General features: G+C 39.2%; 4 protein-coding genes across 4 annotated transcripts; 2 read left to right on the top strand and 2 right to left on the bottom strand.

Moving 5' to 3' along the window:
* Positions 1-388: 388 nt before the first annotated feature.
* Positions 389-2,792, top strand: LOC145463059 (AH receptor-interacting protein-like). Its single transcript, XM_081446771.1, has 3 exons — positions 389-1,056; positions 1,164-1,343; positions 2,054-2,792. Exons 1-3 carry the CDS (start codon positions 958-960, stop codon positions 2,768-2,770), a joined length of 996 nt encoding a protein of 331 aa, XP_081302897.1. The 5' UTR covers positions 389-957; the 3' UTR covers positions 2,771-2,792.
* Positions 2,793-4,398: 1,606 nt separating this feature from the next.
* On the top strand, positions 4,399-7,106 carry LOC145463060 (DNA polymerase delta subunit 4-like). Its single transcript, XM_081446773.1, has 4 exons — positions 4,399-4,556; positions 4,657-4,752; positions 4,921-5,032; positions 6,152-7,106. Exons 1-4 carry the CDS (start codon positions 4,454-4,456, stop codon positions 6,174-6,176), a joined length of 336 nt encoding a protein of 111 aa, XP_081302899.1. The 5' UTR covers positions 4,399-4,453; the 3' UTR covers positions 6,177-7,106.
* A 210-nt stretch (positions 7,107-7,316) lies between these two features.
* On the bottom strand, positions 7,317-11,235 carry LOC145463058 (INO80 complex subunit B-like). The gene is made up of 10 exons (XM_081446770.1): positions 11,092-11,235; positions 10,205-10,430; positions 9,701-9,798; positions 9,074-9,128; positions 8,830-8,932; positions 8,491-8,548; positions 8,279-8,382; positions 8,143-8,205; positions 7,937-8,052; positions 7,317-7,585 (listed from the first exon to the last, which is right to left on the bottom strand). The coding sequence occupies exons 1-10, from the start codon at positions 11,129-11,131 to the stop codon at positions 7,438-7,440; spliced, it is 1,011 nt and encodes a 336-aa protein (XP_081302896.1). The 5' UTR covers positions 11,132-11,235; the 3' UTR covers positions 7,317-7,437.
* A 2,462-nt stretch (positions 11,236-13,697) lies between these two features.
* On the bottom strand, positions 13,698-23,996 carry LOC145462918 (carboxypeptidase D-like). The gene is made up of 6 exons (XM_081446589.1): positions 21,122-23,996; positions 19,966-20,432; positions 18,805-18,917; positions 17,393-18,390; positions 16,783-17,243; positions 13,698-16,188 (listed from the first exon to the last, which is right to left on the bottom strand). Exons 1-6 carry the CDS (start codon positions 23,880-23,882, stop codon positions 15,679-15,681), a joined length of 5,310 nt encoding a protein of 1,769 aa, XP_081302715.1. The 5' UTR covers positions 23,883-23,996; the 3' UTR covers positions 13,698-15,678.
* Between the last annotated feature and the right edge of the window lie 264 nt (positions 23,997-24,260).

Below are 24,260 nucleotides of genomic sequence, written 5' to 3'. Positions count from 1 at the left end.
CTCAAGGTAGGTATCTCATGTTAAAAATATAGCGTGGATATAGTTTCATAAAGGCTTTTGTTCTTGGGCCATCGTAGCATACGAAACGTCAAGTTATTAAAATGCGTAAGTTTAATATGTTTATCACCGCTATTTGTGTTTTATTCCTTGTGGATATAGTTACTCGGTAACTTCTCTATATACTTCATACGTACACAACTGACGGAGAAAAAAATTGCTTTTTTGGTTTTGTTTTGCTTTTTTTCATTTCGGCTTGATTGAGTGAGCCGATTTCGATTTGGAATCGGATTTAAGCTCGGTGAGTGAAAACTGCAGCTGATAGGGGAATAAATAATTAATTCAAACTTATAGTGCTTTAATACAACAGTATTAACAACAGTAAATCAGCGCTCCGCATTTTACTTACTAATGGATCATACAGTAATCAAGAACTGAAACATAATTAGAGACGACAGATCAATTTACTTTTAAATACGTCAGCGGCTTCATGGGGAGATTTCAAAGGGATAGCTTTGTCTGAACCGGAAAAAAACTATCGCTTCTCTTCTTTTTTTTCTTTTTCATAAAATCTCAAATTTATCTCTTCGGTGACAGAAATGTCACACTGTAGTCATATTGACTGCATGAAACAGCGCCTAAAAGTTTGTTGATAATTCCAATTCCGGTTAAGACGTTTCTACGACCTTCTATACCAGTGGCTCAAGTGATTTCTAATGGCCCCAAGTTTCCCAACTAAACTGAGCTTTTGATTAGCGACCGGCCTTTAATAGAGTTCACTGAGAGCTGTAGGGAAAGCTCTTTTCTAGCCTGCGATCAAGCGTTCTTTTCTTACCCTTTCCCGCGAGCTTCTTCTTCTAAAAAAAAAGTAATAAACGCCTGATTTAGCCCTTTTCCTGCGCAGAGAGTGGTTACTGATACCCAGTCTCTCTCGGTTATCTACACAGGTGCGCTGTCAAAATGGCGAGAGCGAACAAGCTAAAATCTCAAGCTTTGATCACAAAAAACGTTCTTTACGCTGGAGAAGGGGAAATACCATTATTTGAACACGGATCTAAGGTGAAATTAACTACTCATAAAGACTTCTTGTAGGTAAATTTAAATGGTCTCGCGAGACATAAGATAAATTAAAAGTAGATATACTCACAAATCCTTTGGATTTTTAGGCTACTTTTCATTTCAAAACGTTCAAAAACGATGAGGACAAGACGCCGATAGACTGCAGTCGTGATCTTGGACAGCCCTTTGAGCTCCTTATCGGGAAGAAATTCAAGCTGGAAGTTTGGGAGGAACTTATAAAAACAATGAGAGAAAAAGAAATCGCTCGTTTCACTTGTGATAAATCGGTAAGATCAGCTAAAATCTTATTAAGCTTATATTTTTTTTTTGTACGTTAGCTACGTTTTACTAGCTTTTATTATATGGCTTGTGTTTCTAGCCGATATAACGTGCACTCTGATTGGCTAATTGTAGGGCATTGTTATCCTGTAATGCCCACAGGCCGATTATGGGCCTGCAAAAACAAAGCAAAAAGCCATATAATAAACAACTTATTAACCTCAAACTTTCGGTTTTTATGGGAAGATCTCAAAACTCAGCCTTCCAGTATTGACCTCACTATTGCTCAGTCAATACTGCAAGGTCTCAGTTTGAGATTTTCCAGTAAAGACCTCAATATTGGTTAATAAGTGGTGCAGTGTTTATTTTCTTTATATTAAGAAACACTTTTCCATACATGGTCAAACCAGGCTGGCAAAGTCACCTCACAACCAGTCAATTTATCCTGTGTCTGACCCTCAATGAAACCCCTATCCCTCCTAAAGCAGATATCTGTGCCATTCCACTTATACTCCCTCCTCTGAAGATCGTGAATGAAATGGCTCTTAGAAGTCATTCATTATAATGAAACGCCTTAATTTGTGCTGGAAATATACATAAATAAGAGGATTTTGCCTGATGCGTTGGCCAAATTGTGAACATGTGAAAGCTGGCCACTGTTATGATTTCTTTTTGTTAATAGTGATACGCAGTTTTAACTTAACACTTGTGTTGTTAGCTTGTAGGAGGCTATGCAATAGTTTCCAAGAGTCTCCGTACAGTTGCAAAGAAAGCAAAAGGAGAATTAACAGAAGAACATAATCATCATGAACATTCTTGCAGTTTGTCTGCCATGAAATCAACTGGTTATCCAGACTTAGACGACTTGCTTGTCAATGAACAAGATCTTATCTTTGAAATAGAACTTTTAAAATATGAGAAACCTGGTGAGTTCCAGAAGGAAACTTGGCAGATGGATGCTGATGAGAAATTGTCCAATGTACCAAGCTTAAAAGAAGCTGGAAATAGACTATATCAACAGAAAAGGTACAAAGAAGCTGCAGAAAAGTATGCCGAGGCATTGGGTTGCTTGGAACAGCTTTGTCTGCATGAAAAACCTGGTGACACACCTTGGCTTAACCTTGACAGAATGAAAATTCCTTTCTTATTGAACTATGCTCAGTGTAAGCTTTTTCTTGGTGATTACTATGAAGTTATTGAGCATACAACGACAGTGCTTGAAAAAGATAAAGACAATGTCAAGGCTTTATATCGACGTGCCAAGGCTCATGTGAAATGTTGGAATCCTAAGGAAGCCAGAGAGGATTTCAATAGAGTAGCAGTTCTTGATCCATCACTCACAAAAACTGTCAAGAAAGAGCTTGTAGAACTAGAAAGGCTTGCCAAAGAACATGATGCAGAAGACAGAGATAGATTGAAAACACTTTTCAAGTAGCCCTTTGTAAAGCTAAGCTATCTCAAATGTTCATTGTCAGTGGTAACTAAAGAATCATCAATTTCCATAAAAGTATGGATTTGTTACCTGGTGAAGCTATCAGAACTTTTAAAAATCATTAACTTTATCGTGTTTAAAACAGAGTGATAACTTAGCTTTACTTTATAAAACTCAGTACTTTAATTTATTTACATGTACAAAATGTGGAATTAAGCCCGCCCACATCATTAGATGCAATGGGAGCTTTCTATTTAAGTCAAACAAAGCCAGTGTTTGTTTCCTTTTTATTCGCTATCTACTATATACTGGCAGAAGCATATCACCTCTGCAAGGTGTTAAGCTTCTGATACTGGTAATTACTATAAGATTAGCAAAATATTATAACGTGTATTTGTCTCAAAAAGCTCAGTAGAAAAGATAGCAAAACTTGCTGCCACATTATTATAGCAATTATAGCATAACCGGTTGAAACAAAAGTGCATATTTTCCACTTTTAATAGAAACGAGAAGATACCTAGGGTGCTTATTAGGTTGCATTTGCTCGCTTTCTCACCCCACTTCTTTAATCTTTACTTAATATAATTATCTTTAGCTTGCTAATCCAGCAATGGTGGTCAGCGGGGTGCTCAGGTGACACATTTACAGTGAAGGACGATGAAAGGATATAGACCTCGCACTCACACGTCTGGTACATAACCACGGCAGCAATTAAAGAACTGTATTTGTTTATTATTTACTCTTGCCCCAATTTTAACACAACTAAACTTTATTTGTTCACCCTCTCCCTCAGAATACTTGCTGTGCAGGCTAGTGGGACCATTAATGGGGACAAAGCAAACAATGAGATCCCACATTATGCTCGGTAACAATCCTGCAAGCAAAGGAAAATGAGTCTCGCCACAGATTTCTTCTTTTTTCTTGTGGCAAATGATAGTTTTTAGGCTTTCTACAGAAAAAACTTAATTACAGTTATTGTTTTCTTTTTTTGTTTGTAGGGAGGGGGGAGGGAGAGCTGGCCTTGCTCGAGGAACCTGCCCTGGTTATCAGAGCCTAAACCAAAGCATGATACAGTTTATAGAACTGTGCATGAAGAAGCTACTTGTATACTGCTTTGATTTTATTACTAGTAAATTAGACTGTTCACAGTCTCTCTATTATTCATCACATGCAAAAGAAAAAGCAAGCTAAGCAAGTGAGAAGCACAAGGGGGTAGGGGCAGGGAAGCAAGCCACCCCCTCCTCCCTCAAGTCTCTCACTTTGCACTGGCATCCAGTTCTCTCGCGATTCTATCTGCCTGCTCAGTGATCGAATTAAAATATGAGATAATAGAGGGCTGTGAACAGTCTATAATTTTCTTAATATGTTGATTATGGCAGGAGCCCTGGTTATGAGCATTTTAATGAAGCAGAAAAAGATTGGCTGAATGTTTTATTTTTCACCCAAATTATTCTAATTTCATTTATTGCTCATAATTTGTGTCTAAAACTTGTGAAGGGTAACCTGCTAGCCACAAAAGTAAGTGTACAGAGAGATATTCCAAGATCCTAAATTTCAGGTTACGGATCACCGATTCCTAATTTTCCTGTCGCTTGGTTGCGCGTTTGTGCGTCCCCTTGACCAATCGGAGTGTTGCTCCAGGACTTCGCATTTTCTTTTCAGCTGTGTTTTTTGCCTAACTGAAACATGGCGTCCAAACTTATAACTGATGCCTTTCCGAAAGTCAAGAAGGACAGGCCGATTAACCAAAAAGAACAGCCAAAAAAAACTTCAGCCTTAAGCGAAAACGGTGAGGTTAACCTTAAGCTGTTTTTATTCGCTGTGAATTAATCTGGTGCGAAGTGTAAAGGTCTGTAAAGTTTCTACTTTGTTTCAAAAATGTTGCACAGATGCCGAAGTTTTGAAGGATCAAACTTCGGACCTCACAGAGGAGCTCTCGGTCTTAAAAGAATTCGACTTAGATTCCGAATTTGGACCATGTATTGGTATGTTATATTTGTTGTTTATTACTCATAAAAAGAATGAATTAAAAAGAGTGAAATATTTGTTTCAACTTTTGTCTCGTTTCAATAATACTTGAGGCCCTATTAGGAAGTTCTTAGTCTCTTGGACTCCACCAGGCTATTTACTGGTTTGGTATATTTACTTTTTAGGAATTACCAGGCTACAGAGATGGGAGCGAGCTAAGGAATATGGACTCTACCCTCCCGAGGAGGTTAAAGAAATCATTTTGAAACACCCTGATGACACAGCATTCACTGAATGGTAAACAAATTCTGCTTCTGAGAGTTGCACACTTCTGAGAGTAGTCCGGTTTGGCTCTCTCTCTGACAGGCTAGACATGACAGAGAGAGTACCAGACTTGGACTGATCACACTGTACCATCATGCATCTATTCTAATCAGTTTTTCTATTGGTGGAGTGACATTAAGAAGCTCTTTTTTACACATTTTTGACTACGTGAAGTTTAAACTGGGTCTCACAGGCGGACACATCTCAAACTCAGCTTTGCAGACACATCAGTAATATTGAGTGGAAGATGGACAAATCACATTGATTTATGTTGATAGATATTACCATAGAATTTCAAAAGTAACGCACCCCTTCCTGAAAATAACTGCTCCCTGAATGTAACATTAAATTTTTACCTTCCTATTGAACCCTGAAATTAACGGTCTCCCTGAAAGTAACGGCCCATCCGAAAGTAGCGGCTCTTTCAAGAAGTCACTAGAAGAGAAACTCTCTGATCTCTTGAAAGCGCAATGTGAATGAAAAAGCCTGACTGCAGGACTGAACTTCTTTCAGGAGTTATTTGTGATTTTATTTCGAACTTAACTGAATGTTTCTTGAAACTATGATTTATAGGCTGTATTTGTCTGTTAGTGACGTCAAATGATACACTCAGTGTAATTAGTTGTTCTGCAATATGATGCGACCATTATACGTTCACCCTACGGTACCACTAACCAACATTGAGAGCCTTTTTTGTTTATACATTCTGCTTTGTTTATGTGGGTAGTTAGAAACATACACAAATGGAACTTTTAATTTCATGTGTTATGTGTCCCCTTTGTCTGAAGTGACTGTGAATTACATGTGCCGTACGAACATTTTTTTAACCATCCAAAAGTAACAGCTACCCAAAAGTAGTGGCCCCCTTTGCCTACTAAATCAAAAAGTAACAGTGACTTTTACTTTCGGAATTCTAGGGTAGTGCAGATATCAGCAGTTCATTGTCAAGACATAAGCTTGGATAGGTAGATGTTTCAGGCATGGCTTCGGTACATCTACATAAAGACATGTTTAAGGTTAATCAAAGAAGTAGCTAGTGTTTTTTTTTGGAACTGCAAGGGGTTAACTTTTTAACTTTTTTCTTTGTTTCAGTGTATGGTATGATGCTAATCTCTGATGAGAAACAATACAGTATATTGAGCCTGTTATGCACAAATGTTATTAAGCATTTGTGAACAAACAAGTGAACCACTTTCACAACATAACTGAATGTCTTTTTTAATGAACAAAAAATAACTTACATGTACTGTACAACATGTACTGTACAACAAAACTAAATATTATTGTGTATTTTTTCTGTACTATATTAGAAAGACCGATTTGGTGTTTGGTTCCTGTGAAATGTTCCTGTTAGATTTAAAACAACCTTCAATTAGGGTAATTTTTATTTGATCTTATTAATATTAAATGTGAGCTGTAAGAGAAAGATAGATAGCAATCAACACTTATGAAAAGTAATGTGCTGGTATTGTTCTTTATGTCTTAAATATTCCATTCCATATGATGGAGCCCACCCCCCACCCCCACCCCGTCTACCTCATAAACAAAAAATGTTGGCATAGATAGCTCACCAAGTTTTGAATTTTATAGCCACAAAGCATACAATTGACTACTACCCTGAGGGCTATTTTAGAGAGAAATGACTTTTCATCAGATTACTCTATATAGGCAATCTGCAGTAGACCCTGATATTACATAGTTATATAAATATAACATACATGCAGTAGTCAAGTTTGAGATTATTATTGTACAGTTTTGTCACAAACTAACCCCAGAAAAACAAATTGCTGTGTTACATCAGTAGATGGGCAATTAGAAAACTGTTAGTAGTGTTAATGATAATATTATCAGATTGGAGTTCATAAATGAACTGCTCATCCCAGCCCATAGCAAAATTGTCTTGACAACTGACAGAAAATCAATTGTAACTTGAAACCTGCCTTGTTTGTATTGATAAATCGTTGTCAACTTCAATTATAATCTTCAAGCTTGTAATAAAATATTATTGTCATGTATTAACAACTGAGCAACTTTGAAACTCCTCAAGTCTCCATTAAATAGTTACTTGAAAAAAACATTCCAATTTTTCAAAAACTGACAAACGTTTCACTCCCTTTAGTATACAATATAATAATTATATAAAGAAGGGGTAACCAAAATGAAACAAATACAATGGCAAAAATACCATTTTGGACAAAAAAGGGATTTGGCCTGAAAAAGGTATCAGACAAAATATTCATGCAAATTTACACATTATGGAGATTAAAAATACCAGTGGTTTCACTTTCTTCAGGATGTTCAGTCTTTCAGATCTGACATTATAATCTAGAGTCTGAAATCCATGGGAAAATAATACTGCATTTAGTTGATTTGACTTGTTATACAACAGCTTCTGTTCTCCCAGGAATGAGTTGAACCTTCTTGTAACATGCCATACTGCAAACTGGCAGGTCATTGCTGGAACATGAGTATTTCTTCAAATTGTTACATCCTTGAGCTGAACATGTCGGCTTTGGCTTTGGAGATCTAAGAAAGTACCAAACATTTCATGCATCAGTTGTTTACTGGAACAAAAATCATGACAAATAAACAATACAAACCACACAAAGTCAATATGATCCAGCTGGGTTTTACAGTAGAGATAGTTTCTTGCTTATGTCCATACAGTAGCCCTAAATGGGTCACTGGTGCATTGATTGCACCATTTAGCTTTTACAGTTGTATCCTTATGATTACAGTCACATTTATCAAATTCAAGACTTTTGTGATACAGTGGTTTCAAAGGGTGATAAGAAGTGACCAAACACAAACAGAAGAAACCTTGAAATTCAATCCCACCCATCTAATTTTATTCCAAATATCAAATTAATAACTTACCCTTGAGTGGATTGCACTTGTAATGGAAACTCCAACCCTTTAGAAAAGGACAAAGCGAATCCTGTGTGATTACTGATGTACCTAATGTGAGGTACTTCTTGCTTCCTTTTCCGGGCCTGCAGTAAGAAATGTCACATGTTACTTTCAGTGATAATGCAAAATATGATCCAAATTTGGATTCAATGAAAGACTCCTCTATATTATACCTTCTCCTCTTCTTTGCGTGATCTTGTAGCTTCTCTATCCAGCAGTTTCTTCACGGTTTGAGTCTGTTCAAAATTGAAAACAAGAGTGAATTATAAAGATCTTTTGTAATGACTTAAATTATATTTTAACATTTACCTTGTTTTCCTCAATTTTTTTCTGCATTTGCTGTTTTCTCTTCTTGGCTCTTTGCTTTCGTCTCTTCTGAGCTTCTTCAGTGTCTTCATTTTTTCGCCTTGGTTCTGAAATTATCAAACATGGTGAAACATTGAAATAAAACCATGTAGTACTGGTATATAATAAATTATTATAATGGGAAATTCTCTTAGCAAATCAATTCTTTCAAATACCTGTTGGAAGCTCCAAAAGTTGATTTTCACCCTCTATTTCATGTCCAAGCATGGCTCTCTGAAAAAATGTAGGCAAAATAAATTTCTCACTTTATGAAAGGAAGTCTTACTTCCAAGCCAAGAGAAAGAGAGTTGATTCAACACAGCTAATGCTGTAGTTATTTTGCTACTAACAGTGTACGTACCATCTGCCATCACTTTAATTTCCAAGTAGAGTGAAAGTTGGCACATGGGTAATAATTTTTTCTAGCAACACTTACTGATATCACCAAACTGCCACAGGAAATTGCAATGCACAAAAAGCGCAAACGAGAATTTCACATCTTGTAGGGATCATACCTGTCTCGCAGTCATCATGCTCACATCCTTGTCCTGTTTGACCCGCCCAAAGTCATCCAGTTCACCTTTCTCTAAAGCGTCTAACCACTTCTGCTCTTCTTGTCTGTAGAACGATACAAAAATATTCAGCTCTAACTTTTATGAGACTGTAGCTTGGAATTTACTGTACTTATCTTGCAGTCTATCAAGGAACATGTAACCTGATTGCCATTAGAATAATAAGATACTGGAAACTGTGACATACTCATCAGAATCTCCATGATGTTTCTCTGCAACTTCAGGTTCTTCTTTTTCACTTCCTAAAGGAATAGTCACCAATAACACCTATTATTATATGGCTAGCTCTGTGAGCGGGCAAGATGAATCAAATCCTGTGCTGTGATTAGCTACCGGAGTGGGCAAGATGGAGCTATCTTGCCCACTCAGGACTACCCACCGTGTCCTGCAAGAAAAATTTCCCCGAAAGCCATATAATAAATCCTTTATTGACCAACCTTGTTCAGCCAAGATGGCTGGATATTGGCCTTGTTCTTTTTTTGCGTGTTTATGGACCTCAACTCCATCTTGGTCCATAAACACGCAAAAAAAGAACTTGGCCAATATCCAGCCATCTTGACCTCACACTTGGTCAATAACCCATATTTATTATTGCATTATCAAAACTTTCATAAATTAATGCTTGCTCTTGGATAAATCTGCCAGTGTCACACTAGATAAACAGTATTGGACTCACTGTGCCTTGGTTTATAACTAACATATGTAGAGACATTTCAGCATGTAGAACTTTACATAATATTATTGCCTGTATACTTTAGATATAGTAGTACTTCAGTATCTATAGATATTATATTGGTTTTTGTTCAGTACTAACCTTGCCAAGATGGCTGGTAACTGTCCTCTTCAGCTTCTTCCTCCTCCCCACTGGTTATAACAGGCTCTGGTAATTTAACTGGAACTATTTTGGCCATTCTAAAAACACACAAGTAAATGTAAAATGGTGCTGCTGCTACTTTTGTGAGAGAAATAGAAAAGAATTGCCTGTACAAATATGAATTATATAATTTGTCAATGAAATGAGCCCTCTTGACAAGCATAACTTTTGTCAACCACACATTCAAGCTTTCCTAATGAGCATGTCATACTCGCTCACAAATGTATGGCAACTGATGTCCAACTGTCATTACCAGCTCACCAGTTTGAAACTGGGTGTCAATTTTCTTATTACAATAATAGGTCTGTGAGGGATGATGTAGGAGAATTCACTTGCTCCACAAGCAATGTTACCATGGCACTAAGCAATCCTATTCTCCTTTACTATAATTTTAATCCCAGATACAGTGTCACATTACATGACTTCAGCTATTTGTTAACTCACTGTGTTGTTGCTAAAGTTTCACCCCTGAGTTTTATCTTAAGGGTCACAGCTTTTCCTTCATCTTTGTTCATGTCCCTGTCTTTTTCTTTCTCTCTTGATCTGCTCTTGTCTTTGTTCTTTTCCTTTTTACGTTCCTCATCATAACCCTCAGGTCCATGATCCTTCTTTTTCTTGTGCTTTTTATGTTTGTGCTTGTGTTTCTTTTTAGGGGATGTAGAAGAAGACTCTATGAAGAGAGAAATGAAGGGCATAAATTAACACCCTTAGTATGTTGCATCCTTTCCAATCAGAATATTTTACTTGACATTCTATTTTCCGTGAGGGAATATTCATAATATAAATAAGATAATATATATGGTCATCATGTTAACCTGATACTCAGTTATCTAACGTAAGCAAAACAATACAATGCTCCACTTTTAAGTTTACCATAACCTTATTTTGCTTAGTTATTCAAATGATTTGACCTGGTTACCCCTTATCCTAATCATTACCTAATTGAGGTTTATATATTTTTTAGAGGAATATTATTTTTATTAACAAAAAAGCCATAGTTACATTTTGCATATTCGATTCAAAGCTTACATCCTGATCAAAAGCTAACCTCTCCCTTCTGAACGCAAGTTTAACGAAACACAACTCGGTTGAAATCGACCCAGATCACTACATGTCCACAGTACAAGTATGTGATAAAGCAGATAAGATAAGAAAGCGGAACCTTAATGCAAGATAACTCATTCTACAACCTCGCTCGGAGTTTCATTCTTGTTTCGGAGGAACGTTTTGAGTTACGGACGCATATATCGTGTGAACTCTTGATCATTAAACACGCCGTATTAAATATTTCCTCACGCTTACAATGGCATAAGTTAGCAACTACTACCCACCTCTAGTGTCCTCTTCACTCGCTTCTTTTCGCTTTGGCATGATTCTTTTGAGTTCAGCACTTTCCAATATGGCGCTGGCCTCGTTTTCGTGATGACTGTCGCCCGCGTGATGCGGTCCACGCGCCGCACGCGGGTGTTCACGCGCGCACCTGAGGTTAGGACATTGCTCAAGGGAGCAAATTGCTGAAACCCCCGGGTCTTAAAGTGCCTATAACACCAAAAAAGTTTTTGCGCTTAATTAAATCTCTGTACGGAATTGGGAAAAATGTCGCAAAAATTTTTTAATTCGGTTCAAACCGCGATTTTTTATGATTTTTTAAAGATCGGAAAAATGGCACTTTTTCAAAACACGACCGAGTCACAGAGTCACTGAAAAGGGTCTGGGTATAGCGAAACTTGTGACGTCATTCCAGGCCATTGATCGCTTTCTTGTTTGGAACCGCGTTTGCTTCGCTTCGGAAGGTCAGAAATCTTGAAAATGCCAGATAAATGCGTTGTTTTCGGCTGTAATAATAAGCCAAGTAAGGCAGAAGGTATTTCGCTTCATCCCATACCTTTTGAAGGGGCTGATGAACCGCAGAAGCGAAAAAGAAGAAAGCAATGGGTTGACTTCGCTAGCAACGCAAAACAATGCCAACTAACCATTCTTTGATTTCCTCTGATCCACTTAATCGGTTTTGAAGATTCTTCTCTAGTTCTTCCTCCGTTTTTCTTTCCTCTTCATATTGAGCCAGCCATTCCTCGTCTGCCATCGGCTCATTCGCATAGGCATCTGGTTCATCATCTGAGGTTTCGTGTTCGCTCGGGTTTGATGAACCCTCGACTTCTAAGTCGTACTCGACCTCGACCTCTGCGGCCTCAGAGTCCGAGCTAGAGTCATAGCTAGAATCGCTGGACGACATTATAAGTACGTTTGAATATTCAAACTTTTGTTGAGTCAAATAAAAGTTCTTTTGACGAAAAACTAACCCTCAGTACTCTATCCCACACACAAAACAACGTGAGAGTTTATACTGGAGCGACGCTGGCAATGGCCTGGAATGACGTCACTAGTCCCATTCTCCCGAATGCTCGGTCGTGCTCTTAACAGCGCCAACTTTAAAAATTCGTAAAAAATTCGGGTTTTAACCGAATTCAAAAATTTTTGCGACATTTTTCCCAATTCCATACAGAGATTTGATTAGGCGAAAAAAATGTTTTGGGGTTATAGGCACTTTAACTTCCCTGGCCTTTTCCAGTGTATTGACTCTTTCTTTCATACTTATACCTTTTTACATCTTACATACTGAGCACCAGGGAGTGTCCCATGCTGGCGCAACTCCAATATTTTTCTTCAGGTGCCCACCCGGAGACAAACCTTTGATCAAAGTACAAAGGTGAATAAAATTGTTTTCCGATATCATTTGCAAGGTCGAAATCAATGACTCCCGAAATTACGGTATTAAACATCTTCTAACATATTGATCTTCCCTGGGATTAAGATTATTGCCATAGGTTTCGTATATTTTTCTTATTTTTTGGCCTGAACTGTTGTTGTCAAACAAGATCGGACAATTCAAGTTCTTTCATTATATAGGAGGTATGTGGTTTGTTTTGTTTATAATGGACTACGCATTCGTTGTATAAAGTATTTCCACTTGTATTCTTCATCACTACTAATTGATGACCATAATGAAATAAGAACCGTTTGAACTTTTAGATGGAATTGCTGGGTTTCAGTGTCACGCAATTCAACATATATCAAAATCAAAATCAAAACCTCTCAATAGATAAAGTCCAGAATCTGGGAAATGAGAGAAGGTAAATATGCAAAGACTCTCGCCAAAATTCTGGTCACAGCAATTTTTCTTATGCGAGATATGCGGAGAAATGTTTTACACAACATTATAGAGATTTGTATGGAATGCTGGTGCCCATCCGTATGGGCACCAACATGGCGGCCGGAAACCAACAGAAACATCTGTCACTGAGTTTTGCTACAAAAGCGTGAATTTATCCCTCAAGGAACTCTAAAACATTAAAATAATACTTTTTCTAAGACATGAACTGTTCAGATAGCCAAGTTCCCGGAAATAAGTCACTTTTTTTAACCATCATGACAGCTCTCTAGGCAGTCATGTAAATGCCTCGTCACGCAAAAGCTTGGAAATTCAAGCGTAGTGTATCACAAAACCAAGGACCCATTCGGAGCGAAAATTTGTATGAATATTAGTTTTCAGCTGCTCTTATACATCATTTAAGTAAAATCTCAGGAAGATAAATAGTTTTGTAGTTCGAAATTCTGGTGACGTCATGTTTACAAATGCAATTTGTTGTAGTCTTTTTCCCGGGCTGTCGGGTCCGTTTCGTGTGCAACATGATCACTGGCGCCAGAATCCCCAGCTCCGGTTTCAAATCCACTAAATTAAAAAGAACAAGCAAATCACTTCTCCATACTGGAAATACTTGTTTGGATTTAGATTATCAAAAACTTACTCATCTTTGGATGAAACCTCGACGGGTTATTTTCTGACACCAGCTCAGTCTTGAAGTATCGATGACGGTGATTTCCGGGTCCTGGGACAAGGTTTACATCCGGACGGAAAGTGGGGAGGGCCTTGGAGGCACGTATTTTCGCGTTCGTATTTCTCGGGTTTTTTCTGCCTTTTTTCATTTTGCGATAACCGAGTTCAGGGCCGTAAAAGAAAAATATCAAGTCGGAGATGAAGTTAGTTCAGAGGACGCTCCAGAGGAGTCTGGCTGCGCATGCTCAATTTGTTCCCAAAGGCAGCGATCCTTTTGGTTATCAACAAGAAATCGAGACCTCTGGGAGAAATTAGAAGTGGATAATACTCTCTCTACGCATATTGAACTTGAACGCATGCGCACAATCAAACGGGAAGCAGGATCTCCTTGTGCTCTTGTGACGAGATTGAATCATCGGCACAAGAGAGAACGCCCAGGTCAATAGGAGCTTAGAAGCAAACCATAACGGTAACCAAAGGGTTTAATGATTAGTACAACAGCTCTTTATTACAGTTAACTTCCAGTCCGGCAACAGGATTATGTGGGAACAGAGTGGCGGAACCTGTAAGAATTGGGGAGCACAACTTAGAGATTTCAACTATCTTGGAAGCACCATTTGCTATGATGGAGGACTATGGAGGCGTTAGCAATTACATCCGCAATAGGCTCAGCAAGGCAAACTCAACCTTTGCGGGTCTGAGGCAGGTCGGTAGCACAAAAACTAAACTTAAGATCTTCCAAAGCTGTGTACTGTTAACACCACTTTATGGCTCTGAGTACTGGAGGATGGTTAAGCAAGATCCCAGCTTCCTCACAACTTCCCTATGTAGAATCCTTCGCATTTTCTGGCCTAGCCTGTGAACAGGGGGCGGCTGTACATAGGCTATTTCTGGCCCAGAACTATCTCAAATAAGGATCTTCTACAACAGACCGAACAGGATGAAATGAGAACAATCCCGAAGGAGCGGCGTTTGAGGTGGATTGGGCACGTATTACGGAAGGATGGAACTTCTAACTGCTGTACATTGGACACCAGAAGGAAATTAACCAGACTAAAAACATGGCGCAAAACAGTAGAGGAGGAGATACAACATCACCAGTGTTGGAGCACAATCGAAAAGGGCACAAAAGACCGGTTAGAACGGAGGAGCCTCTTGGTACATTTCTTTGCCGCAATTTTTGTATGTTTATGAAAAATAAAATACCAACAATAAAATCACCTTTTTTAAAATGAACTTTATTTCACCACTGAAAAAGTATAGTGCGCATTGTAAAACTATGCAGACACCATACAATTCTGTTCGATAGTTCAGTTCCGGATCACACCCGTTTTATTTAACGAAAATACATGCACTTTACTCTGTAATCAAAGAATGTACACAAGGATAGTTTCAGCCTGAAGTCGGCCGAATAATAGGAATAGCCAGCCTGGGAATGACAAGCCGAGTACACATTCTTATTAAAAAAAGAGTGTAGAGTAGGTATAAAGACACTCAAAATTAGGAGGTCGATAATTTAGAAAAAAGAACTCCTTCAATCAGCTCTGAAATAATACAATAATTGTCTTTTCCTGACTGTCTGTGATAAACCTCGATTATGAGTATTTGTTTTGATATCAACAAACTAAAATGTATCTATTTCAAAATGTTGCTTTTCCAAAGCTTCCATGCATGTTAGCTATAAAGTGAGTACCTCAAATGAGAACAGGAGTTCGATAAAAGAGCACCCCTAATTCTTCACATCATTTCTCTCCCACCCCATCCCACCTCTAAAACATATATTTGCAAATTTATTTGTAGAAAGACACCTCTTATTACATTGGAAACTGGAAATTTTATCATCAAATTGTGTCAATACTCCAGTTGAGATGAGTTATATTGTATTCTTGTCAAAAAATAGACAATATTTAAAGTTTACGTTGCAAGAATCTAGATTTCGCGGAGCATATCAACATTTTCCACCTAATAGCACAACACTAAGTTACTTTCGATAGGAAAATGTTTTAACCTCGTATCGCTGTTCAACAGCAACGGAGATTATCGCGAAAATTGTTTAGTAATTAAGTTATTTACAGACCCACTATCATCGTCTGACGTTTTCTAATATTATATCTTCTTCATCGTCGTCTGTATCATCAGAATACTCATTGTTTAGCAGCGCCTTGGAATTAAACGAATTGAGCGATCGTTCTTGTTCGTAATCCATCACGTAGCCATTTCTTCGCACTTGCAGGTGTTTTCGGTATCGCACGAGACGCCATAATCCTACCACAATAAGAATCAACACTACCGTCACCAGACCACTGATTCCCACCATGACAGCCATTGGCAGACCAAACACAAGCTTTTGATTGGACAGTGTAAACTTCACTTGTGTCGCGGGCTCATTTGGATGAACTTGGACGTCTTGCGTCACTTTTTCCCGCCCTGGAGCCGACGCGGTAACCTGATAGGTTCCAGGTGTAAGAATACGCCAAAAGTCGCCGTCTTTGGCTGTTGTGACGTCGTGATCGCGACCTCTTACTGAGATCACTGCGTTCTGTATAGGAGAGCCTGTGTCGTCATACACGAAGCCTTTTACACCGCGATGCACCTGAAGAGAAAAAACAAAAGATCATGTATTTGAACTCAATACTAACTCTTCAATCATTCACCAGCGATTTGTTTCCACCCTCTTTACACTTGAAAAACAAATCCAGAAAAGGAGATTGCTGGAATATTAGTGAATGACAGAGGGTTAAGTCCATTACAGTCTATGCATTGGAGGATCGAGTTGGATTATCACTCCTGGGGCCTGTTTCTCGAAAGCCCCGGAAGCTTTTCGAGTCCGAAAAGCCATTTTTAGTTAACTGGTATTTAAAGACAGAGAGGTGTATTAGTCTAAAACGTCTTCTACGGAATGGAACCTCCGTTTATATTAAGAATATGTGAATGAAACAGCTCTGTAATCATAAGGTTTGAGATTTTGCTACGGCTTTCCGAGTGCGAAAACTTTTCGGTACCTTCGAGAAACGGGCCCCTGGTGCTTAAACCCGGCTTTTGTGGCATGAAGCGACTACGGGGGGAGGGGGGGGGGGAAGAAATCCCTATAATCGTTTAGGTTTCCCCAATATTTTTATTAGTACCCCTTGGTGGAGAGAAGTGCTGCAAGAGTAAAGTGTCCTACCCAAGTTAAAATGTGATTTACCTGAAACACAAAAAAGAAGAGTGGATCCTTATGTTCCTTCCAGTGATGCTCCAGCTCTTGTGCGTACGGGAATTTACAACAGCCCATGTGTATACCAATCTCAAGACAGTTTGTATTTTGATACACATAATCTTTCATTCCACCCTCACTGCCTCGCCACGCCGCTCCATTTGTGATTCCTTTAGGAAACTCCTCCCTTACGGAAGGGCCTGGGCACAATGGTTTCCCATAATGCATTGATGGATGTGAGTTCGCATACGTTGTTGCTAAGTAACGGAAGACATCATCGTCTGGGGTGGGGTTAGAGAGAGTGCGACCTTCAGGGTGTGCGTCAAAGGGATAGTTTGCTACAAGCGAGCCTCCGTGTAAACTGGCTGACAGAACAAACGGGTATTTCTTGATCCACTTCATCATGGCATTAGTTTCAGCTTCATGAATCTTCCGTGTGGTGTCGTAGAGCCCTGTAACACAAGTTGAAGAAGTAAATGAGTGAAAATCAGGGATTTGCTATGGACCCAAAGGAGGTTTGAGCTATTCAGGCTATTCAAAAACCACGTCAATTCACAGACACAAGCAATTTTGCATTTGCAAAGTCTTACTGTATATATACCTGGGAAATTCGAGTTAATATCCACGTCCCTTGCATTATTTCTTCCCTTATTGGACAAGCAGTCCCCCTCAGAAGCCACTTCGGCTCCATCTGAATTCAGGACAGGCAGGATGTGTATACGAGTACTGTTGACCAGGCGAGTCACCAAGTCATCTTTACCATAACTCAAGCATAGATGCTGAGTCATCAGTAAAAGCATCTCTTTCCCAACCGCTTCATTACCATGGATTCCACCCACATAGCTGAACTCTGGCTCGCCCGCCTCATGCACCCCTGGGTTATCAGAGATCTCCATGACCCAGATGTTGCGGTACTGTACAGTCTGACCAATACTGTATAGCCTTGTGATGCTTGGACACTTTGAGGAGACACCTCGCAGAAAGGCTTCCGTGGCCGCATATTTATGATGAGTAAATCGTGGTTTTTCGTGTAAATTGAACATGACATCAGTCACTGCTTTGTCGTTGATTGTCACCTCTTTAGTGACACTTGAATAGCCCAGAGCTTGCGCAGTGATCTTGTACTGCCCCTTTGCTAGCAGTCTGTAGAAGTTAGGACCATTTTGTTTGAGAGTAATGACTGAATTTGAGCCCTTAATGGTCACTGTTGTGCTGTTCAGTGGACGGTGATGTAAGGTGTGAATAACCCCCTGTACAGCTTGATGTGATTTACTCAAGAATCCTAAAAGTGGTTCACGATTTGCCTCCCAAATCTTGACTAGTTCTCTAGTTGGTGGGTACTTGCAACAGGAAATGAAGAAAGAGAGCTGTGGAGTGCCAAGACTCAAGTACGCATAATCTTGCATTGTATAATGAATTTCTTTCCACTGTGCTCCACTCATAATTCCATTCGGAAACCCTGCCGCCAGTTCACTGCAGCCTTTTCCAAGGTGCATTGTGGGATGTTTCTTGGAATAGCCAAGAGCAAGCTCTTTAAACAAGCTGTCATCAGAACCTTTCACAGAATCGCTGTTAGTCATGTGAACACTCAAGGGATACCTGACAAACAAGATTGAAGCATGAACATAATAACACCAGAACAAAGTTCCTTAGTTTATGACAGTGATCATCCAGTAAGTTTAATTTTCTTGAAAAATTGAGGTCCAAATAAACATGATAAACATGAAATGACTGACTGACTGACGGAGGGACGGCAAACGGATGGACTGACTGACTGATGGACAGACTGAATGACACTGAGTTACTGATTGCTCTTACAGACAGACAGACAGACAGACAGACAGACAGACAGACACAGACTGACAGATGGATGGACAGATGTACTGATCAAATGACTGACCATCACCAACTGGCCAGCCACAGACTGACATGGATGCATGCAAGGACAGAAAGAAAGAAGAAAGGAATGGGGAGACTTAACTTTGCAGTCAAGAGCAACATAATTAGCATCACCTTGCTAGCATTTCTCCTCCTCTGAAGTCTGCCACAAGAGCAAAGTTGTTATCTTTCATCCAAGACTTCACATGCTTAACCTCTTGAGGTTCATCAGCAGCTGATTTGAGAAACTGATTGGAAACAGATTAGATAAATGAATTAAAATAAACATAATTTATCATTTTAAGTAGAGCCTGGTATATTATAAGTAACCACCAGGTAATGTTTCTGAGATCACTGAATAAGAGTGCTCTAAAGCTATCCTGATTTACAATGCCAGCTGAGAGTGCTTTGGTTCAGCAGATGTACCAGCAAAAAAAGGCAAACTATTGAGAAAACCTGATCTACCATAACTTGATATGGATCTCTACCATCCCATCCAAGTGACATTGCCATGGATGCCGATGTAGCATAAAGCGACTAGGAGTATTTCTACTCCCCCCTGGATGGGCTGCTAGTCCATCACAGGGTTACCCCCAGCATTAAATTTGCTGGTACCCATTTATACACCTGGGTGGAGAGAGGCACTGTGAGAGTAAAGTGTCTTGCCCAAGAACACAACACAATGTCCCCAGCCAGGGCTCAAACCCGGACCACTTGATCCAGAGTTGAGTGCACTAACCGTAAGGCCACCACGCCTCCATGCTAACTGGCAAAGGGGATAAAAAATAATACCAGGTTATAGAAAATCTCTTATTATGTAAACACCAGTGAAATACCAGGATATTTCGTTTTACTAAAAAATCATATCTTCATCGCGTGCAGTGAAGATAATATTTTTATCTTTCACACTGTGAAGATATCATTCCTTTTTGGTAACATTTTTCTTTTGTCCCTTTAACTATACTTAAATTTGTTGATGTATGATCAAAACATCTTAGGATCTTCTTTGGCCATCTTTGGCAATCTTCGGAAATCTTTGGTAATCTTCAGAAATGTTTGGAAAATGTGTGGAAGTGTTCGTCTGGCCTTCGGAACAATTTTGGAAAATCTTCAGAAAGTGGTTGGAAATCTTCAGAAAATCGTCAAAAACGTCGTCATTAGCATGTTTATATAATAAACAGAATATTACATGCCTGCTTGTGGATACGAGTTGAACACTTGAAGATAAAATTTGTATCCACTCGCGGGCAGGTAATATCCTCTATTTATTATCATTACTCAGTCAGATACACTTACCTCCTCAATATTCTTAGGTAATGAACTCTTTTCGCTCTGGGTTAAGTTGTAATAAAAGCTCCTGGATAAGTCATCCTTAGGTTCCAAGGTTCCATTACAGTCTCCTTCAGTTGCCTTTTCATTTCCATCCACATCCACAGCAGGTACAATGTGCAGCACTGTTGTTTGAACAAGCTTTATGATGCTTGCTTCCTTTTGTTGATAAGCATTGCACAGATGTCCCACTAATTTAAGAAGGAGCTCTTTTCCAACTATGTCAGTCCCTTGTAAACTTCCAACTAGGCCAACACGAGGCTTTCTCTGAGTAAGTCCCACATCCTCAGTGATTTCTAAGGAATAAATCAGCTTTCCTCCCTGACTTGTTCCAATTGTTGTCAGCTTGGTAATGTTTGCACACTTGCTGGCTTGCTCTTGAAGAAAGGAGGTCATCTGATTGTAGTTGTGCTGAGAATAATGTACAGAAGAGTCTGCCAAAGGCAAAAGGAAGGTTATAAATTCATGTGCAGTGTTTGATCTCCAGTGTAATAAACTCCACTGCTATAGAAATTATATACTATTTCATGCATGCTTCCCATGATTTGTGCAATCCTAATGCCTTATTAGTCCAAACTCAAAAAAAATATTATTATTATATCTATTAAATGGTTTATGAAATGTTTCTCAGAACACACGCCCCAACTTGAACAATATACTGCTGTTATTTTAAAATAGAAAATCACTTCATGAGGTGTACATTATATAATTATACACTGTAATCAAATTGTCACTAATGGACATCTCCTTTGCCTTTATTAGGGCTCGAAAAAAAACTTGAATTCCAGCTTGCCTTTGGGACAAGCAGCTCTAAAATTTTGCTTGCCCTGGGCAAGTCTTAGTTTGCTCTTTTAATGCATTAGATGGCCGACAACTTGCCTGATTCCTTGCCCATTGGGCGAGTGTGAATGAAAGCTACTTGCCCAGAAGGAAAGTCTACTGGCTCCGGACAACTGGACAGCACTTTTTTCAAGCCCTGCTTTATAGGTAAATACCTCTCATGAGCTGATACCCTTTGTAGGCAGACACTTTTTCTCGTCCAGTAGGAGTGTCCTGTTACAGGAGGTTTGATTGTACAAGGAGAATAAGCTACATGTATTGATCTAAATCTTGTTAAACTTACCTTGTGATGGAACTTGAGATGGAACTTGCGTATTTGTAACAGTTGATTTTAATGTTGCAGAACTTGACGGAACAGCAGCACTTGAAGTTGGCAGTAGAACAGAGCTTTTCTGAGAATACTGGGTTTCTTCAGAAGAAAGTTTTGTCTCAACTGGAAAGAGTGTTTGGGCCGTGGAGGTCTGAGCAGCGATGGTGGTTGTGGAAATTGTAGGCTGAACAACTTGTTTCAGTACAAAGTTCAATTCTGTAGCAAGACCAGCAGATACAACAACACTTTTTGTCTCAGAAATGTAGTCTGGAGCAGAGGCAGTGATGAAATATTTACCAGGGACAACAAGTCTCCAGTAATCTCCATCATGTGCAGAAGTGATGTTATGCCTTATTTCTGAGACAGAGATGGTTGCGTGACTGATTCCTGTCCCCTGGTCATTCTTTACGACTCCTTTGATGCCAGTGTGAACTTGAGACATAAATGTTAAAAGAGAAACTTTGTGGGCATCCCAGTATGACTTCAGCTTAGACTGGGCAGGAAACTTCACACAACTCATCTCTATGGTAAGTTCAAGGCAGTTTGAGTGGACGTAATTGTAGTCTTGCATGCCACCTTTAACAATGTACCATTCTGCACCATTAGTAATGCCGTCTTTAAAATACTCATCATCATAGCCAGGGCAGGGACGTCCTGCACTCATTGTTGGATGTGCTTTAGAGTATGAGAGTGCTAATTGTCGAAACACAAGGTCATCTGGACTCTTGCTATAGCCTTGCCGTCCTGATGGTGTATCATCAAATGGGTAATTTGCAACAATGGAACCCCCATGAAGGTTGGCTGACAGCACAAATGGAATAGAAGTGATCCATCTCATAACAGCAGATGTTTCAGGCTCATGATTTCTGTTCAGGTAAGGAAAGAACTGATCTGGAAAGTTCCTGTTCAAGTCAACATTATGGGCATTTTCACGGTTGGCTACTTCATACCCATCAGGATTCATTGACGGCATGATATGAATGCGAGTGTAATCCACAAGTGCTGTTACAACAGGGATTTTGTGATAGTTCTCACAAAGAGCTTGAATTAAGAGTAAAAGAGTCTCTCTTCCAACCACTTCATCACCATGCATGTTTCCTACATATTTAAACTCCGGCTCTCCTACTTCATGCATTCCCGGGTTGTCAGTAATTTCTATTACCCAGAGCTCCCTGTTTTGAACTGATTTTCCAATGGTGTACAGTCTAGTAATGTTTGGGTATAACTTTGCTATAGTCTGAAGAAATGTTGTCATGTCATTGTAGTTATGATTTTTAAAAATTCTTGGTTTCTCCCAGTCATTAACAAGTTGAGTAAATCCTTTACTTGTAGTTGGAATACTTGTGAATGGAACTTCAACATTTGGGTCCAATGCTTGAAGGCTAGACGACAAGTCTCGCTTGGTTCTGAAAGTCCTTTTCCTCAACCATGGAATATCACGTGTAGACATTCTGAAGTTATTTCTGTGGCTATGTTTATCTCTTTCTAAGACAAATTCTAACTCAGTAGCATCCCCAGAGCTGACTCTAACATTACGCACTGTTTTGCACCTGTGACCTGAAGCACAAGCCGTGACTGTGTAATTATTTCTTGGTAACAAAATTCGCCAAAAGTCACCATGTAATGCTGTTGTTACATTTTTGTCAAGTCCTTGAACATGAACAACAGCTCCGTGAATACCACCTCCATGTTGGTTTTTGACAAATCCTTTAATACCCCGATGCACTTGCTCCATATATGTCAAAAGAGCCTTTCTGTTGTTATACCACTCTGTCAGCAAATGCGATCTGGGTGGGTATTTGCACCGAGACAATTCAAGCGTGATTTCAAAACAATTACTTATCAAGTAATTCACATCTTGCATGCCCCCTGGGACATCATACCAGTAGGCACCATTGGTGATGCCGCCTTTAAATTCACCCCTGTGCCCTCCCTGTTTACTCATTGTCTTGTGATTTGTCGCGTATGTGCTAGCTAAATGTCTAAAGATTTCATCATCTGGCGTTGCACTGTATTCACCAGTCTCTGTATGGTTCTCGTTGCTATCAAAAGGATAGCTAGCTACCAGTGCCCCGCCGTGTAAATTCGCCGACAGTACGAAAGGATGTTCACGAATCCACCGCAACATAACTCGAGTTTCTGGCTGTGCTGAATTTATGTCGTACTTGTCCCAGCTATTAAATTGATCGGGGAAATCGCGATTAAGATCGACGCCATTGTGATTATATCGTCCAATTATTCCGGAACATCCTTTTTTTGCCTTCTCAAATCCATCTGGGTTCATAGAAGGCATAATGAATATATCTGTGGTGTTAACCAATCTCGTGACACGGTGATTTATTCCATAATTTTCGAGTAAATAAGCGATGAGATAGATCAAAACTTGCCTTCCCACCACTTCATTACCGTGCATGTTTCCAACGTATTTAAACATAGGTTTTCCTGGCTTCCTAACGTATGGATTGTCGGTGATCTGCATAGCCAGTAACTCACGCTTCAATGCCGACGTTCCAACTGGATGGAGTCGAGCAATATTTCTGTGTTGATGTGCGAACGTACGAAGCAAACATTCTAAATTTTCGCTGTTTATATAGCCTTGGTGTACTAATGACCGAAGTTTCCTTTCTTGAGTAACATCGCAATACCTATAAGAGTCTGTACCGGCGATGAAAGCGAGGATGAGGAATATTAGCAAAGAGAAGATGACGTACTTAACGGCCGCCATGTTTTTCATGATTCATTTCCTTGAATGGGTGGTCTATTATTGAAATTCTATTGTCTTTTTACGAGACACGTGACAGGGGGCTGATAGATACTCACGCCCCCACCCCCTGGAATTGATGCATGCTAAAATTCATGCATCTGCTCACTAACTCACAAAAATATGGTTTGCTTTTATGCAAAACACTTTCAATTTTTCATCCAATTTTTCCGGTTTCATTGCCACGTCAAAAATCACTTTTTTATCTGTAGATCTGCAAATACACCTATGTACACAACAAAAGTTATTTACTAATTCAGATATTGGAACTTTTAAGTCTCTCTAGTCACTAGTATTACATCGAATTACTTTCAGGAATTCAAGAATAGAGAAAGTATCTTTGTAATATTT

This window comes from Orbicella franksi, chromosome 12 (genome assembly GCF_964199315.1).
Source record: "Orbicella franksi chromosome 12, jaOrbFran1.1, whole genome shotgun sequence".
Classification (NCBI taxonomy): domain Eukaryota; kingdom Metazoa; phylum Cnidaria; class Anthozoa; order Scleractinia; family Merulinidae; genus Orbicella; species Orbicella franksi.
The sequence above is the reverse complement of the archived record's forward strand: the minus strand, read 5'-3'. Positions and strand labels throughout refer to the sequence as shown.

Bases quoted from the DNA above. Each gene is read 5' to 3' on its own strand.
- LOC145463059 (XM_081446771.1), top strand. From the start codon at position 958: ATGGCGAGAGCGAACAAGCTAAAATCTCAAGCTTTGATCACAAAAAAC. The intron at 1,057-1,163 runs GTGAAATTAACT...TTGGATTTTTAG, and splicing joins TATTTGAACACGGATCTAAG to GCTACTTTTCATTTCAAAAC. The intron at 1,344-2,053 runs GTAAGATCAGCT...TTGTGTTGTTAG, and splicing joins GTTTCACTTGTGATAAATCG to CTTGTAGGAGGCTATGCAAT.
- LOC145463060 (XM_081446773.1), top strand. From the start codon at position 4,454: ATGGCGTCCAAACTTATAACTGATGCCTTTCCGAAAGTCAAGAAGGAC. The intron at 4,557-4,656 runs GTGAGGTTAACC...AATGTTGCACAG, and splicing joins TTCAGCCTTAAGCGAAAACG to ATGCCGAAGTTTTGAAGGAT. The intron at 4,753-4,920 runs GTATGTTATATT...TTTACTTTTTAG, and splicing joins CGAATTTGGACCATGTATTG to GAATTACCAGGCTACAGAGA.
- LOC145463058 (XM_081446770.1), bottom strand. From the start codon at position 11,131: ATGCCAAAGCGAAAAGAAGCGAGTGAAGAGGACACTAGAG. The intron at 8,549-8,829 runs GTATGATCCCTA...ACATTTTTTCAG, and splicing joins GCATGATGACTGCGAGACAG to AGAGCCATGCTTGGACATGA. The intron at 7,586-7,936 runs GTAAGTTATTAA...GTACTTTCTTAG, and splicing joins CAAGTGCAATCCACTCAAGG to ATCTCCAAAGCCAAAGCCGA.
- LOC145462918 (XM_081446589.1), bottom strand. From the start codon at position 23,882: ATGAAAAACATGGCGGCCGTTAAGTACGTCATCTTCTCTTTGCTAATA. The intron at 20,433-21,121 runs GTAAGTTTAACA...TGCCTTTGGCAG, and splicing joins ATCTCAAGTTCCATCACAAG to ACTCTTCTGTACATTATTCT. The intron at 18,391-18,804 runs GTGATGCTAATT...CTTGTTTGTCAG, and splicing joins GGAGGAGAAATGCTAGCAAG to GTATCCCTTGAGTGTTCACA.